Here is a 12,960-nt window from a genome sequence, read left to right as displayed (position 1 = left end):
CAAGCCGAAGCGCCCCTGCGTGTTTACGTTTTCTCGGTCGCGGTGCCTTTCCATCACGCTTCGGTCCGGATGAATTGACCCACTCAGATGGATCTACCAAGCGCGCCACTTTTCTGGAAATGATTCGATGGAAGATGCAAAGATCTCACTGCAGCAATGCAGCTCCAGGTGCGTTTTGCCAGCATGATGAATAGCTGAGCTCGAAGTTTCTTCATCAAAAAACCGTCTCCTTAGCTCAATTGGGAGAGCGCCAGACTGAAGTCTCAGTCACTAAATCTGGAGGTATCGTGTTCGATCCACGAAGGGGACAACGTGCCTGAGCTCGCTCAGGATTCTTCGAACTTTCTTTTTGCGCTTGCGTGAACCTTGACAGTGTGATGGCGTGCAGGGAAATGCATGCCCTCGAATCTTTTTGGCGTTGCCCCTTGACTTGCTTTTTTGCATATGTACCATTGCTTTGTAAACCCTGTCGAACGAGAGCACTGTGTGTTGGAACAGGGTGAGTTGTCAGTCGGTGTGAATGGCGGACACGTTGGTGGTGGAATGGAAGTATTGTGGTCAGGTGAAGAGAAAAGGATGATGTATAAAGGCTATGCTACGCTATGGTACTTGCTAGTAAACAGATCACAAAACAAGGACCAATGCTCAAATCGTCAAAATAGCGATGCTTACTCCGCTCCTCTCGCACCACTTGCGTGCATGTCCGCTTCGGTGACGGGCACACTCTCCCTCCGCAATTGCTCTGGGGCTCTCGCTTCGTTGCCCTTCTTAATGCCTCTCCCTCCTGGCGTCAAGAATGTGTTGTCCAAGTTTGGTAGGTCCTCACCAGGAGTCGGAGACCAGTGCTTGCTCTTCCATGGGGTAACGTGGAGAATGTACATGGTGTCAATCTCCTCAAGAGTACGGCCGTGAGATTCGCAGAGGAAGAAGTAGACTACGACTGCACCAGTGAAGCAGCAGGCGGCGAAGACATAACCGTATCTGTAGTCGATGGCAGACGTAATGTAAGGCGTGACTGAGAGTGGTATTAGTACAGTCGCAGAAAGACATGGATGAAGTAGTATTGACTTACAGAAAGAGATGAGGAAATTCCAGGTCCAGTTGCTGGCCGTTGCGAGAGCCATTGCCTTTGCACGGTATCGGCTAGGGTAGATCTCACCGATCACAGCCTGCAGGGGTAACGAAGTTAGTATATGTCTCACATGCATTTCGTGCAGCCAGAACTTACCCAGATGATTGGCCCCCATGTCATAGCATAACCAGCGATGAAGAGGCACGCAAATGTGATCATGGCATATCCGACAGGCTGGCTCGTAGTACCGTCGCCGTTATCCAAAGCGAAGTGTCCAAGCGATGCGAAGACGAGGAAGCACATGAACATCCACAAGCCTCCAGTGATCAGTGCGGGTCTTCTTCCGAATCTCTCCACGATGTAGAGACCAGGGAATGTCATGCCAAAGTTGACTCCTCCCAGGATCATAGAAGTGACGAACGGGTCTTCAATACCGACTGACTGGAAGATCGTAGTTCCATAGTAGAAGTAGCTACAAGAGAGTCAGTACAAGATGTGTGTTAATGTGCGGTATCGACTTACTAGTTGGCACCCGTGAGTTGCTGAAGGGCTTGCAGACCGACTCCAAGAAGTACACGATACGCCATACGTGGTCCTGTAAAGATCTCGTACCAAGGGTGGTGACCTCCGCCCGCTTGCTCGGCCTCCAACTTCTCCTGGATCTCCCGGACTTCGCGCTGGACTTCCGGGTGTTCCTGGGGGACACCGTACGTGATGGCGATGGTGTGTATGGCCGAGTCAACCTTGCCCTTGCGGTATTCCCATCGTGGAGATTCCTGCATAAAGAGAATTCCGAATATCATGAGTGCTGACCAGATGAAACCAACGCCCATTGGAATCTTCCATGATGCTGAGCTACCATCGGACTTGGTACCGTAGTTGATACAATAAGCCGTGAAAATGCCGAGGGTGATGAAAAGCTGGTAACAGGACACGAGTGCACCTCGGACGTAGCGAGGTGCAGTTTCGGATTGGTACATAGGCGTAAGGACCGAAAGTGCGCCTACACCCAAGCCTGCGACCCAACGACCAAGGGAGATCTGGTACCATATGTTCGTTGTGGTAATCTGTACGATGACTCCAACGCAAAAGATGATGTTCCAGAAGACGATGGAGTATTTGCGACCGAATTTGTCGGCGATAGGGGCCGCGATTAGAGCACCCATTAGGGTACCGATAGACAGCAGTGCAACAATCAAGCCAGACTTCCAGTTGCTGAAAGCGCGCTCGCCTGTTTCAGGGTCTGTCTGATCCGCGAATTTGTTCAAGAAATCGGGCATCTCCAAGAACCCAGAGATTTGACCAGTGTCGTATCCAAAGATGAACTAGGGGCTGTTAGCTGGGTACCTGCGCATTCGTTCATTTGATACTTACACCACCCATCGACACAATAATCGCCATGGCGATAATGCGCATTCGGAAGATCTCTTTGACACCGCCTTTCAACATCTGCGGCTTCTTCTCCGGATCCTGATCCATCATCGTGGAGGAAGCAGGCGAGGCATGTGAATGCCCACGGAATCGATCGAGTATCGCCATAGCTGGTGGAAGAGAAGAGGAGTGCCGATCGAGTGTGGAGGAAAGTATCAAAAGACATCTGGGTCGTGGGGTCTCCAGGTCCCTATAAAGCGCCCACGATTGCTCCGCTTTGGGGCACTTGGAGACCCCAATGCCGTCATAACGGCATGATTAACCGTAAGTCTTCACCGCGTTCACCATGACTACTGCGCAGTCTAGCAAAATCCAAAGGCATCCCGTGGTCGTGCGCCGTGCGGTTGCCGACGTCATGGTTTGCGTGATCCAGGGCGGCCACTAAACTGCATCGCCATCGACGACCCTGGGCAATCAAATGCTTGATACAGTCAAGCTATCGGCAAGCGCTGCGGTCCTAGTGGCTGCGGGCACACTCCGGGAGCAATCTTAGAGCCTCCAAAGCTTGGCCTATGCTCTTTCCCCCGGACATCAACGTCGCAGAACGTCATCTTCACTTGGACATGTGGGGTAGCGCAAGAGCCGTTGTGTGTCAGTTGAGTTGTTCGTTGGCTATCGTCGCATCGGAGCCGAGGTGTGCCGATATGTCAGCGGAGGCTCGGACTTTGCTGTGTCGTGGGAATGATGGTAGGTGAGGATGATGACAATGCACCGCAAGAACTACAGCCAGCGCTGGCTTGGCAACCGGTGCGACGATCATTCAATAATAAATACCAAGCAACCTAACTCGTCACATTGACATTTTAAATCCTCACCACAGGATACAGGCAGGAGGACGTATACCACGACACGCATCGGACGAACGTTTACGGAGCGGATCTCGTCGGTGTTGTTCTCCATTTTTTTTCTTTTCTACGGCCCTTCGATACATGCGTATTGTGGGTCACGATCGCCACACCATGGGGCTCCCACTGCCGTTAAGGGCCTCCGGATTTGAAGAATTTGAAAGTACCCAAGTACCGGTACCTAAGCACACACGTCATCTCGCTTGGTCACCCCTAGGCATGTTGTTCACGTTTCTAGGGTTCTAGCCTCTGCGGCCCAACTACCGGATCTGGACCTCGATATCTGAAGTTCGAGAATTGCGTTCTGCCGCAAGCTACTGCATTGATGACAATAGCTGCGAACTTCGTACGGGAGTGCGCATGAGCGGTGCATCAAGAGCGACGACCGATCATCGGAAATTGTACAGTCTATAGAGAGCGCTGTTCCAACACTGTTAGGAGCGGCTGGAGAATGTTGAAGGTGTTCGCGTCGAAGGAGTAGTGTAATACACACGCACACATGCAACGACAGCTCGAGCACGCGTCTTTCCATGAGTAACAAAAGCACATAAACTGTCCGCTGTACTCATTCCTTCTTCTTCCACGTCGACGCTAAAGTATACATACACACTTCGCATGGACAGACAGAAACCTGCGCGCCATTCGTACCTGCCGTTTCTACCGATTACATCAGTAACATCAGCTGAGTTGTGACCAGACTGTCGAATGTCGAAGTAATCGTCAGAACGGGCTGGAATAGACGCAGTAGTAGAAGTACCTGCCGTTTCTACCGATTTACATCAGTAACATCAGCTGAGTTGTGACCAGACTGTCGAATATCGAAGTAATCTCACCTCCTTGCACGAACCCGTTGCAAACTAAAATCGTCGTTTCCTGCTGAGAAGAACACCTCGTCTATGCGATGCACTGTTGAGAGCGGGTACACGATCCGTGCCTCTCCAGTTCCTGACGTGGCATGAGCCAACCACTTCCTTATACCCACACAACAAACGAAAACTGTCCCGATACGGCAACTGTACTGAATGAGTGTTGATCGTAGGTAAGAGACACGGGTACGGCTTCCGATTAATTAGAATTCTACCCGGTTAGACATCTGTGGGTAGCGTACCCGAGACATGGTTTCTTCTCCAGCTCGAACTAGTTGGAGTCAGTTATCCAGCTGTACGACTGCCTTTCTCACCAACGCCATTTGCGACTACAAAAACCTTTTGCTGTCATTACTCTTGCTATATGCATCCGTTTGAGGGCAAAGATCTATTCTCGCGGATATAAGAACCGGGTATAGCGCCGCCTACCGATCAAACCTAGGAAGCTATATATGATACCAGCCCGTGCATCCGTATTGGCACATTTTAGTCCTGGTCGTACAGGTCTTGAGTGCGTACCACAATAGGCAATTTCGCAGTTCGGACCGACAGGCGTCGAAACTAGGCGTCAGACACGGCTACATTTGCCGGCGAGATACGCTTCATGTAGTGTACCAAGGACTCTATCGGCGTTACTGTGACGCTACAGTGGCTAGTTACAACAAGGAAGGGAAAGAGAACGACGGAGTTGATGAGTCTGTACGGGCTTGAAGTTCATCGTTGGATACCGTGGTATAGATGCAAAGATTGCAATTTTATTACAGCTATATGAGCACCGTCCATTCCGACTTCAGACCAAGGAAAGACTACTGTTACCTAGTGGCCCCAACAAGGAGTCGAGACATCCAGACATCGCGGTCGAAGATCCTCAGCATCCGGGCGGAAAGCATAGAAAGCACATGTGATACGAACGCCTTGATTTTCCTTTGAGACCTACCCGTACCCACCCAGAGAAAGATGCAAGTAAGTAGTATTGAGGCACCGTCGCAATGCTAAAGGTCATTTCGTGAAGCGTTAATTAGGGTTCGTCGTGTTGTTGAAGGTGCCCGACATGCCTCGATTGGGCATGGCAGGAGCGTTGTTAGCAATCCCTGATGACGGTACTCGCGTCATAGAGGGTAGCGCAAACGGTGGGGCCGGTGCAGGAGCTGGAGGTTTTCGAGGTAGATGTGAAGGTGTACCATACTTTGCGATGCTGCTTTGGGATGAACCCGGGTCACCAGACTGAGAAGCAGTTCGGTTCATGGATATGGCTGAGTTGTTTCCCTGCATACTTTGAGGCGACCCAAACGGCGGTGTGGAGACAGCGGAAGGGTTAGGTCTTGACATCTGTCCAGGCATAGAAGCCTGGGCAGACATTTGATATCCACCATACCCATTCATCTGAGGCTGTCCCTGCATCATGTTTTGTTGCATTCCAAAGGGCATGTTACGTCCACCAGGAACAAAAGCTTGGGTTTGCGGATTGAACTGACCCCGGTTATAACTTCCAGGAAGAGGGTGCTGGTTGCGGTTGGGCTTTCCATTGTAAGCATTTGAGGCGAACTGTCCATATGGGTAGCCAGGCATCGGTGCCTGGTGAGGTGCGGACATTGGCCGGTTGCCGGGACCATTCTGGGCACCATATGCGCCCTGACCCATATGGAACGATGGCTGCTGGTTTGGTTGAGACCAGCCCGAGTTCATAGGCATATGTTGAGGTTGCTGATAGGTATCTTGGTAAGACGCCATCTGTGGATTGGCCATCTTTGGGGTGACCTGGGAGGGCATACCAGCGTTCTGGAACGATGACATACCCCGCTGGAAGTCCGTTGATAGATCATACCCATTCGGCATCTGTCCATAATTGGGGTAGGTCATCATCGACCCATTGGGAGCCTGGTACTGCTGACCAGCCCAGCCATACTGTGACTGCGCTTCCGGGGGCATCATGCCCGGATACGGGTTGCTGTATGTTGCCGGAGGCGATGCACCAGGGTTCATAGTCGCGTACGGCGCGTTCTGAGCAGGTGCTGGGTAGCCGTTGTAGTAGACCGCATTGTCTCCAGTATATGTAGCCACAGGGTACTGTTGCGGGTAGTAAACATTGAAGCGGGATCGAGCCTGGAAGTCGTCGTCGTCGTAGTTACGCTGCTTCTTGGGTTTCTTCTTCCCGGCAGCTGAGCTTGATCGTGAGATGTCCTTCCCTTTTTCTTTGTCTTCTCCGGATCCGTTGGCTTCGGCCGTGCTGGGCTCTTCACTTTCCGCACTACCAAAGATGCGCTGACGAGCTTCACGATATCGCGCCTCTCGCTCCTCTCTGGATAGAGCGGCTTTGTCTTTGTTGCCTTCACCATCGTTGCTGCCCTCGCTGCCACCCATTTCAGAGGTCGTCTTCGAGGCATTCTGCGAGTTAGCTCCAGTGTTTGTACCCGATTTGCCATCGTCGCGACGCATGATCTTCCGAGCAGGGAGCTCTACGGGAGGTGTATTGGTGCCCTTGGCGGGATCTACCATCTGTGAAACGGGGGGAGGACTACTAGTAGTAAGCAACAGAGCACGCGAGCGAAGCTTGATGAATACATACATTCTACAGTAAGGGGTACGTGTAATTTTTACACCCGTCATGGTGTTGTCAACTACATGGCCGAGCAAGTAGTAGTCGGCAAGACGGTGAGCAAGCATCCTGTAAAATGTATTACAGTTCGGCAGACACAATTCGTTTTCACTGCGTACCGTCAGTAGGAAATTCTAGCAGATCCGCCACGCATGACATACCGAGAGTCTTTGATGAAATCAATGAAGTCCTGTTCTATCTTCACAACGAACAGCCGATCACGTGGAGACCGTAGCGCCTCGAGCAACTTCTCGTCTGGAATGGCGGGCATGTTCGGGACACCATTCAGTGAAGGCATGCCGTTGACCAGAGGCTGTGGCATGGGCCCCGCGCCGTTTAGCGACTGGTTAGGGTCGTACAATGTTTGCGGACCATTGGGTAGCGTCGGAAACCGACCTGCGGGAACCCCTCGATGAGGTTGAGGATTCATCACAGCTATTTCATGTAACTGGTCCCGAAAGGCACGCGCAGCGCCATGATCAGACCCCTGCCTAGAGTCTGCAACGACCGAGTCCGGCGGGGACGTGACGTCCTCTTCCTCGACTGCCCTGAGGCTAGCACTGTCATCCGGGCGTAAGGACTCCTTCTCGTCCAAAGCAAATGTTGTCGCAGAAGCAACACTCTTTCCATCAATGCTGGGAGGTTTCCCAGATCCATCTGATGAAGATAGCTGAGTGCTGCTGTCCTCGGTGACAGACACCTTTACCACAGCCGCAGACTGAGGCCTGTCGGGGACATCTCCTTTTGCATCCGTGGAGCGTGTTTCTAGAAGCTCAGCAGGACCTGTCTGTTGCGCGGGCTGCGATATGGCATTTTCAGCGCTGCTGCTCGCATCGATATCCTCTCGCCTTTCCGCAAGTATTTTGGGTGCTACTTCGCCATGCATGGGTGTGGCGCGCGCCTTCTGGGCGACTGCGGGTATTTTGGGTGTCGCGACAGGCGGTCTCGCTTTCGGAGCGGAATCCTTCGACATCTGAGGCTTTATGGCGGAAGCCGCAACCTAGCGCTGTTAGCACACCGCCCATGGAAATTGCTTGTTGAAATCCTACCTTGGCGAACGACAGAGGCCTTGGAGGCGCTTGTTCTGTGGAAACCGGTGTCGCAGATGCCATGGCTGTGAGGCGATTTTTGGTACGGTAGAAGACTAGATAGGTGGTAGGTTGCGACGTAGATGGCCTATGCGCAGTGCGCGGTAGGTGCCCAAACGCGGGGACGGCGAAACGGGCTTTCAGGCAGTCTCGTAGCAGTAAGGCTGCTGAATGAAGCGACAGACGCCTGCTGGTGTAGCCGAAAGAATCACCAAGCTCAACGCCGTACGTGGGTCGTCGTGGACGAGAATGAAGGTGGTGTTAACCGAAGTGATGGACGTAAATTTTTTCAGGAAATAGGGTGCTCAAGGAAAGTCGCGATAACCGGAGCCAGAAAGCTGGACATGTTGGTGTGCCGACATTCGTGGGAAAAGTGTAGAGGTGTATGGGTTTGCTGGGAGCCAAGGTGAAGTAGCCTTGACGACAGGCCTGCAACGACGTAGTTTGGACGTCTAGCGTGTAAGAAGCTGCCAAGCACCCAGATGTAGGGCGCGAGACAAGGGACGACGGGTGAATTGGGTCGTCGACGGGGAGCAGTACAGGGCGGGCGGGGACCGGGCTGTTATGCGGGGTGCAGCGCAAGGCGAGTGAAGGATAGAGAAGCGATGATGGAAGCCGCCCGTGGGCGGGCTTAGTCATGCCGCTCCGCCCAATTCTCCGGCCAAGCTGAAGCTGCGCCTTACCGCATGCGACCAAGGCCCGTCGCGTTTCCTCGCCGAAAGTGACAGAAGAAGATTGAACTTGGCGAGGCTTGATTGCGTCTTTACCGGCTGCTGCTCTGACGCAAGAGTCGCGTCGTGCTCCTTTCCCTCCATTCCCACGAGCAATACCAAAGGACTTCGCCAACAAACACCCTTTGGATTCGACGTGTACCGCATCCAAGTCCGTCATGTTCCGTCGCCCGGGTGCAGGCCGCTCCAAGGCTTCCGCAGATACTCTTTGCCAGAAGTGCTTGAAGAGAGGACACTACAGCTACGAGTGCAAGGCGCCCGCACAGGAACGCCCGTACAAGTCTCGACCTTCTCGGACACAGCAACTACTCAACCCCAAACTGCAGCCTAAACTCACCACCGAGGTACCCGAAGACCTGCTGCGCAAGAAGGGCGTCGCCGATGAGATTTTGAAGAAGAAGGAAGAGGATCGCAAGCGCGCGCGCTCACTCTCTACGTCGTCTGCCGACTCTGTCTCGACCATCTCGACCAACCGCTCCCGTTCCCGCTCGCGATCTCCCCCACGACACAAGCACAACGGACGAAGACATCATGGGGACCACGACAAAGCGCTGCGGAAGCGTAGCAGGCGCTCGGTCTCCATGGACTCGCGCTCCTCACGCGCATCCGACACTGCAGACAGGAACACACGGCGGCGCATGAGCTCCTTCAGTCCTGGTGAGCGAGGCCGCCGAAGAACCAGATCCAAGTCAAGATCCAGGTCAGCGCGCATGCAGATATCACATGAGAATGCCAGGGGAAGAGCGCCGCGAAGCATGAGTGATAACAACAGGTCGCGGAGCAGGAGTGCAAGAAGAGACAGGCGGCGACCAGCTCGACGGTCAGTCTCAAGATCGCGGTCGGGGAGCGCAGATCCCATGGATACGTCAGACGAGCGTAACCCACCAAACGGAGCACCAAGAGGCCAGCCAAGCGTCTCGCATTCAGTACATCGTGAGCCTTCCAGGTCACTCTCGCCATACCATAGCAGTCGCGATCGCAGCCCGAGTCCCTACTCCAAGCGCAAGCCTGTACGCCGATCGCGTAGCCCACACGAGGCAAGCAATGGAGGACGGGCCCGTGACAGTCCGCGTGGACCGGCAAGAAACCGTTTCGACGATCGGGCAACCGTCGCGAACAGCAGAGTTGCGCCGCCGCCAGCGCAAGCACCCCCACCCTCACAAAGAGAGCGCAGCCTGAGCCCATACAGCAAGCGTTTGGCCTTGACCAAAGCCATGCAGTCAGGGTAGACAGAACAGGGATTTTGTTATTTGGGCAAATGGCCAGAACTGTATACCGGCACTTGAAAACTTGCATTGAAAGTAGACGGTGGGCAAAGGACAGTCGTAGCACAATGGGTCCACCTCATACAAGAAAAAAACTGAACAGGTCTGCAGGCTACATTTAGCCAAGGCCTTGCAAAGGCGGTGACCCAGCGCCAATGTAGGCTCCAGGCTGTTCAAGTTTTTCCTAGGTTGGCGTGGGTCATAATGGTCAATCAAAGTCGGAGGCGCTATATTGGCTTCTGTGGGCTGGGGGTCTGGGACTGGACCAATACTAAGCATTGTGGGAAGGCGTTTCTTAATAATTTAATTGCCAAACGAATAGAGTCAAACAAGCTTTTGTATTGTTCTTTTCGATTGTTCGTACGCCTCTTCTTTCTTCTTGTTCAAATAACTTTTGTATGATACCTATTCCTCCTCCTCCCACCTGATCACCGTCCCGATTCTGTGCCAACATCAACCAACTTGACGGTACTCGTCCCATGTCTTGACATGCCATCTGCCATGTCAACTCCCTCACCTTCAAATGTCAATAAAAGAGCTGCTCATGGTTAATTACCAGACGATTACTAACAACATACCGAATTCCAACCGTAGCCCTTCGTCGATGAAAGGCTACGGTTTGTATGAACGAGGCCTCAATTGCGTTACCGAGGATTCTCAGTTGAATCCGAAGACCCACTGTCGTATCGAGATAGGATCGCGACCAGACGAGTCCTCTGTAATGTTCTCTTCCATGTAGTTGACGACTGCGGAGGGCGACTGTCCGTATACCCACTTGAAAGCATTTTCAATTATTCCAAGGTCATCATCCCCATAACTATCGTAAATGAGGAATCTCGCTGCGAAATCGTCCCGAGTCTGTTGATGTTGGATATATTGCCCAAACGTGATGTCGCAGCGTTCCCGAATTTTTCCAAAGTCTGCCATGGCCTTCAGGTAAAATCTCCCGAAAGCGAGCGCTTGGCGGCTCATCAAGTCAGCGCGCTGTATCTGTCCAAGGACATTGATGTAGGCTGCTTCAATGATAGCGTGCACCAGGTCCGAATCCGTCAAGCTTTCTAGACAGTCCAGGGTGATGCTGGCGCATATGTACAGCTTCATCGCGCAGTCCACGATGAAGGCCAAGAGGACTGTATCAGGCTTGTTGAATCTACCATGCTCGATTAGCCCCAGTGACCATAGGGTCTCTTCAGATGAAAACCATGGTGTACCGTAGGGTCCTGGTCGTGGCATGAAGGTATTGACTGAGGGTGCTTTAGGGGCGCAACATAAGGGCAGCACCGTCGTATCATCTCGGGAAGATCTCCGGAGTTGCTGATTAGAATCTCCGAATATCATGGCGTGATGACTCGCGCCTTCCTGGGCCGATTGCATGTGGAAGCTGGATTGATGTCGACCTGCGAAGATCTGACCTGGCTGAGGATCTGTGTAGAAAGACATACTGAACGATTCTTAAGGAAAGACGACAGTACCCTTGCGATATCGGAAAGCCTTTATACATGCTATCGATGATTATCTGTTCACTTGCATCATTGGTATTATGGTTCGACTAGTGATTTTTCTTGGGGTGCATGGAGAACCTTGGTTGACGCGAGCAAGACACGCAATACTCTAAGAAGATACTGGAACATGATGGCCCTTTGTACAAATCAAGATGTGATATGAAGTATCTCCCGCGGAGTGTACATAATGATGATGAGGTGTGTTGTTGGCCAAACCCGCCCGAGGTCATGACGCGAAGACGGACGGGAATTGCGAGCTAGGTATGCCGCTAGCGCGCCAAGCAAATTGTTTGTCCCATTCAATTTTCTCCGCGAAGCTCCTGCTCTTCTTTTCTTCACATATTGTCAACGGTCTCCAATAACCCTAAGGTCCTTCCTTTACGAATGGATTTGCCTTTTCCAGAGCAGACCCAGAAGAAATGCACAGCCGTTCTAATCCTGCAACTCGTCCACGTCGACTTCGGTCGGTATTGGAGTTGCGGGTTCGCTTTAGGCCAACATACTTCGGTGCGCACCAATCTCAGGGGCCTTGTGACCCTGATGTCGACGCCGCCGTGATGAAGAGATGTAGATTTCATGGCGGAGATAATTCCCTGATGATTATTATGCGTGGCGTTGGGGCCTATATGCGTTGATCCGTCACCGGTATCTAGGTCCGCCCCCACCTACTGGTAACCATAAGCTGCATGGAGCTGGAAAAGGAACCAACCATTCATGGTGATTGGTTTGCTGCTGAAGTTCGTTGTCGTGCGGACCTAGACTGTTGGGGTCAATGGCTACGAGTAATGCTGGAACACCCAGCTGAAAGACTCCCCGCGCCTCCACCCTGTGTCACTCCACAAGAAGCGAGATACGCAGCTTTGGATTGGCGGACAAGAGAGCGGCTGAGAAGCGGCTTCGGATTCAGCCTGAGTACGACGCCAGACCACTGGTTCCAATAACGGCATTTTCTTAACCTGTTGCTTTGATTCGGTCGTCCATGCCACACGCGGTATTCGTCGCAGCAGGGCACACTTGGCAGGTCGGCGCCGCATTTTCGCTGACTCTAACCCAGACCTATGTCTTTCTTCGGTCAGACGCCTCTGTCGGGGCCTGCAGATCACTCGTGTTTCCTATGCTGTGACTCCATTGGCGACCTGCGTCCCACCGCTGCTTGTATGGCTGACAAGAGGGTCGCCTAGCAATATTACGATGCAGTCAGATCGGTAAACCGGATTGCATCCCAACGAAGCGCGCCACGAACGACAATCGCGGACCTTCCACCTACACGCTCCTGGTGCCTTCTGTGAAGCACAATCACAGGCCTACACATCTCCACTCTAACGTCTGCGGCCCGCCCCTCTTTCTACGGCATCCTACAGCTGTCATTGCTTTGAAATACAGACCTCACGCATTTCCTGCGTCTCACGTGTGCATGTTCAGGAACGTCATGAATGCATATCATGGCCTTCAATCTTCCAGGCGTGCTTGTTCTACTTAGCCTAATCACCCAGTCGTCATCACAGCAGGATGATCCCGTCAAAGGATTCTGTCGAAGATGGGGCCACTCAACGGCGCAGGTCGA

At 52.7% G+C, this 12,960-nt stretch overlaps 3 protein-coding genes and 1 non-coding gene across 4 annotated transcripts; 2 read left to right on the top strand and 2 right to left on the bottom strand.

Moving 5' to 3' along the window:
• Positions 1–224: 224 nt before the first annotated feature.
• J4E88_000419 lies at positions 225–310 on the top strand. Its single transcript has one exon. It is a non-coding gene; the product is annotated as a tRNA-Phe (tRNA).
• A 358-nt stretch (positions 311–668) lies between these two features.
• Positions 669–2,554, bottom strand: J4E88_000418 (uncharacterized protein; the record flags this gene model as incomplete). Its single annotated transcript, XM_049394096.1, has 5 exons — positions 669–1,015; positions 1,073–1,169; positions 1,229–1,544; positions 1,595–2,397; positions 2,447–2,554. 5 exons carry the CDS (start codon positions 2,552–2,554, stop codon positions 669–671), a joined length of 1,671 nt encoding a protein of 556 aa, XP_049259925.1.
• A 2,674-nt stretch (positions 2,555–5,228) lies between these two features.
• On the bottom strand, positions 5,229–7,922 carry J4E88_000417 (uncharacterized protein; the record flags this gene model as incomplete). The annotated part of the gene is made up of 3 exons (XM_049394095.1): positions 5,229–6,729; positions 6,972–7,810; positions 7,860–7,922. The coding sequence occupies 3 exons, from the start codon at positions 7,920–7,922 to the stop codon at positions 5,229–5,231; spliced, it is 2,403 nt and encodes an 800-aa protein (XP_049259924.1).
• Positions 7,923–8,787: 865 nt separating this feature from the next.
• On the top strand, positions 8,788–9,858 carry J4E88_000416 (uncharacterized protein; the record flags this gene model as incomplete). Its single annotated transcript, XM_049394094.1, has 1 exon — positions 8,788–9,858. The coding sequence occupies one exon, from the start codon at positions 8,788–8,790 to the stop codon at positions 9,856–9,858; it is 1,071 nt and encodes a 356-aa protein (XP_049259923.1).
• Positions 9,859–12,960: the final 3,102 nt, after the last annotated feature.

Source organism: Alternaria novae-zelandiae (assembly GCF_023758075.1).
Source record: "Alternaria novae-zelandiae strain BMP 2774 chromosome Unknown scaffold_1, whole genome shotgun sequence".
Taxonomy (NCBI): domain Eukaryota; kingdom Fungi; phylum Ascomycota; class Dothideomycetes; order Pleosporales; family Pleosporaceae; genus Alternaria; species Alternaria novae-zelandiae.
The sequence above is the reverse complement of the archived record's forward strand: the minus strand, read 5'-3'. Positions and strand labels throughout refer to the sequence as shown.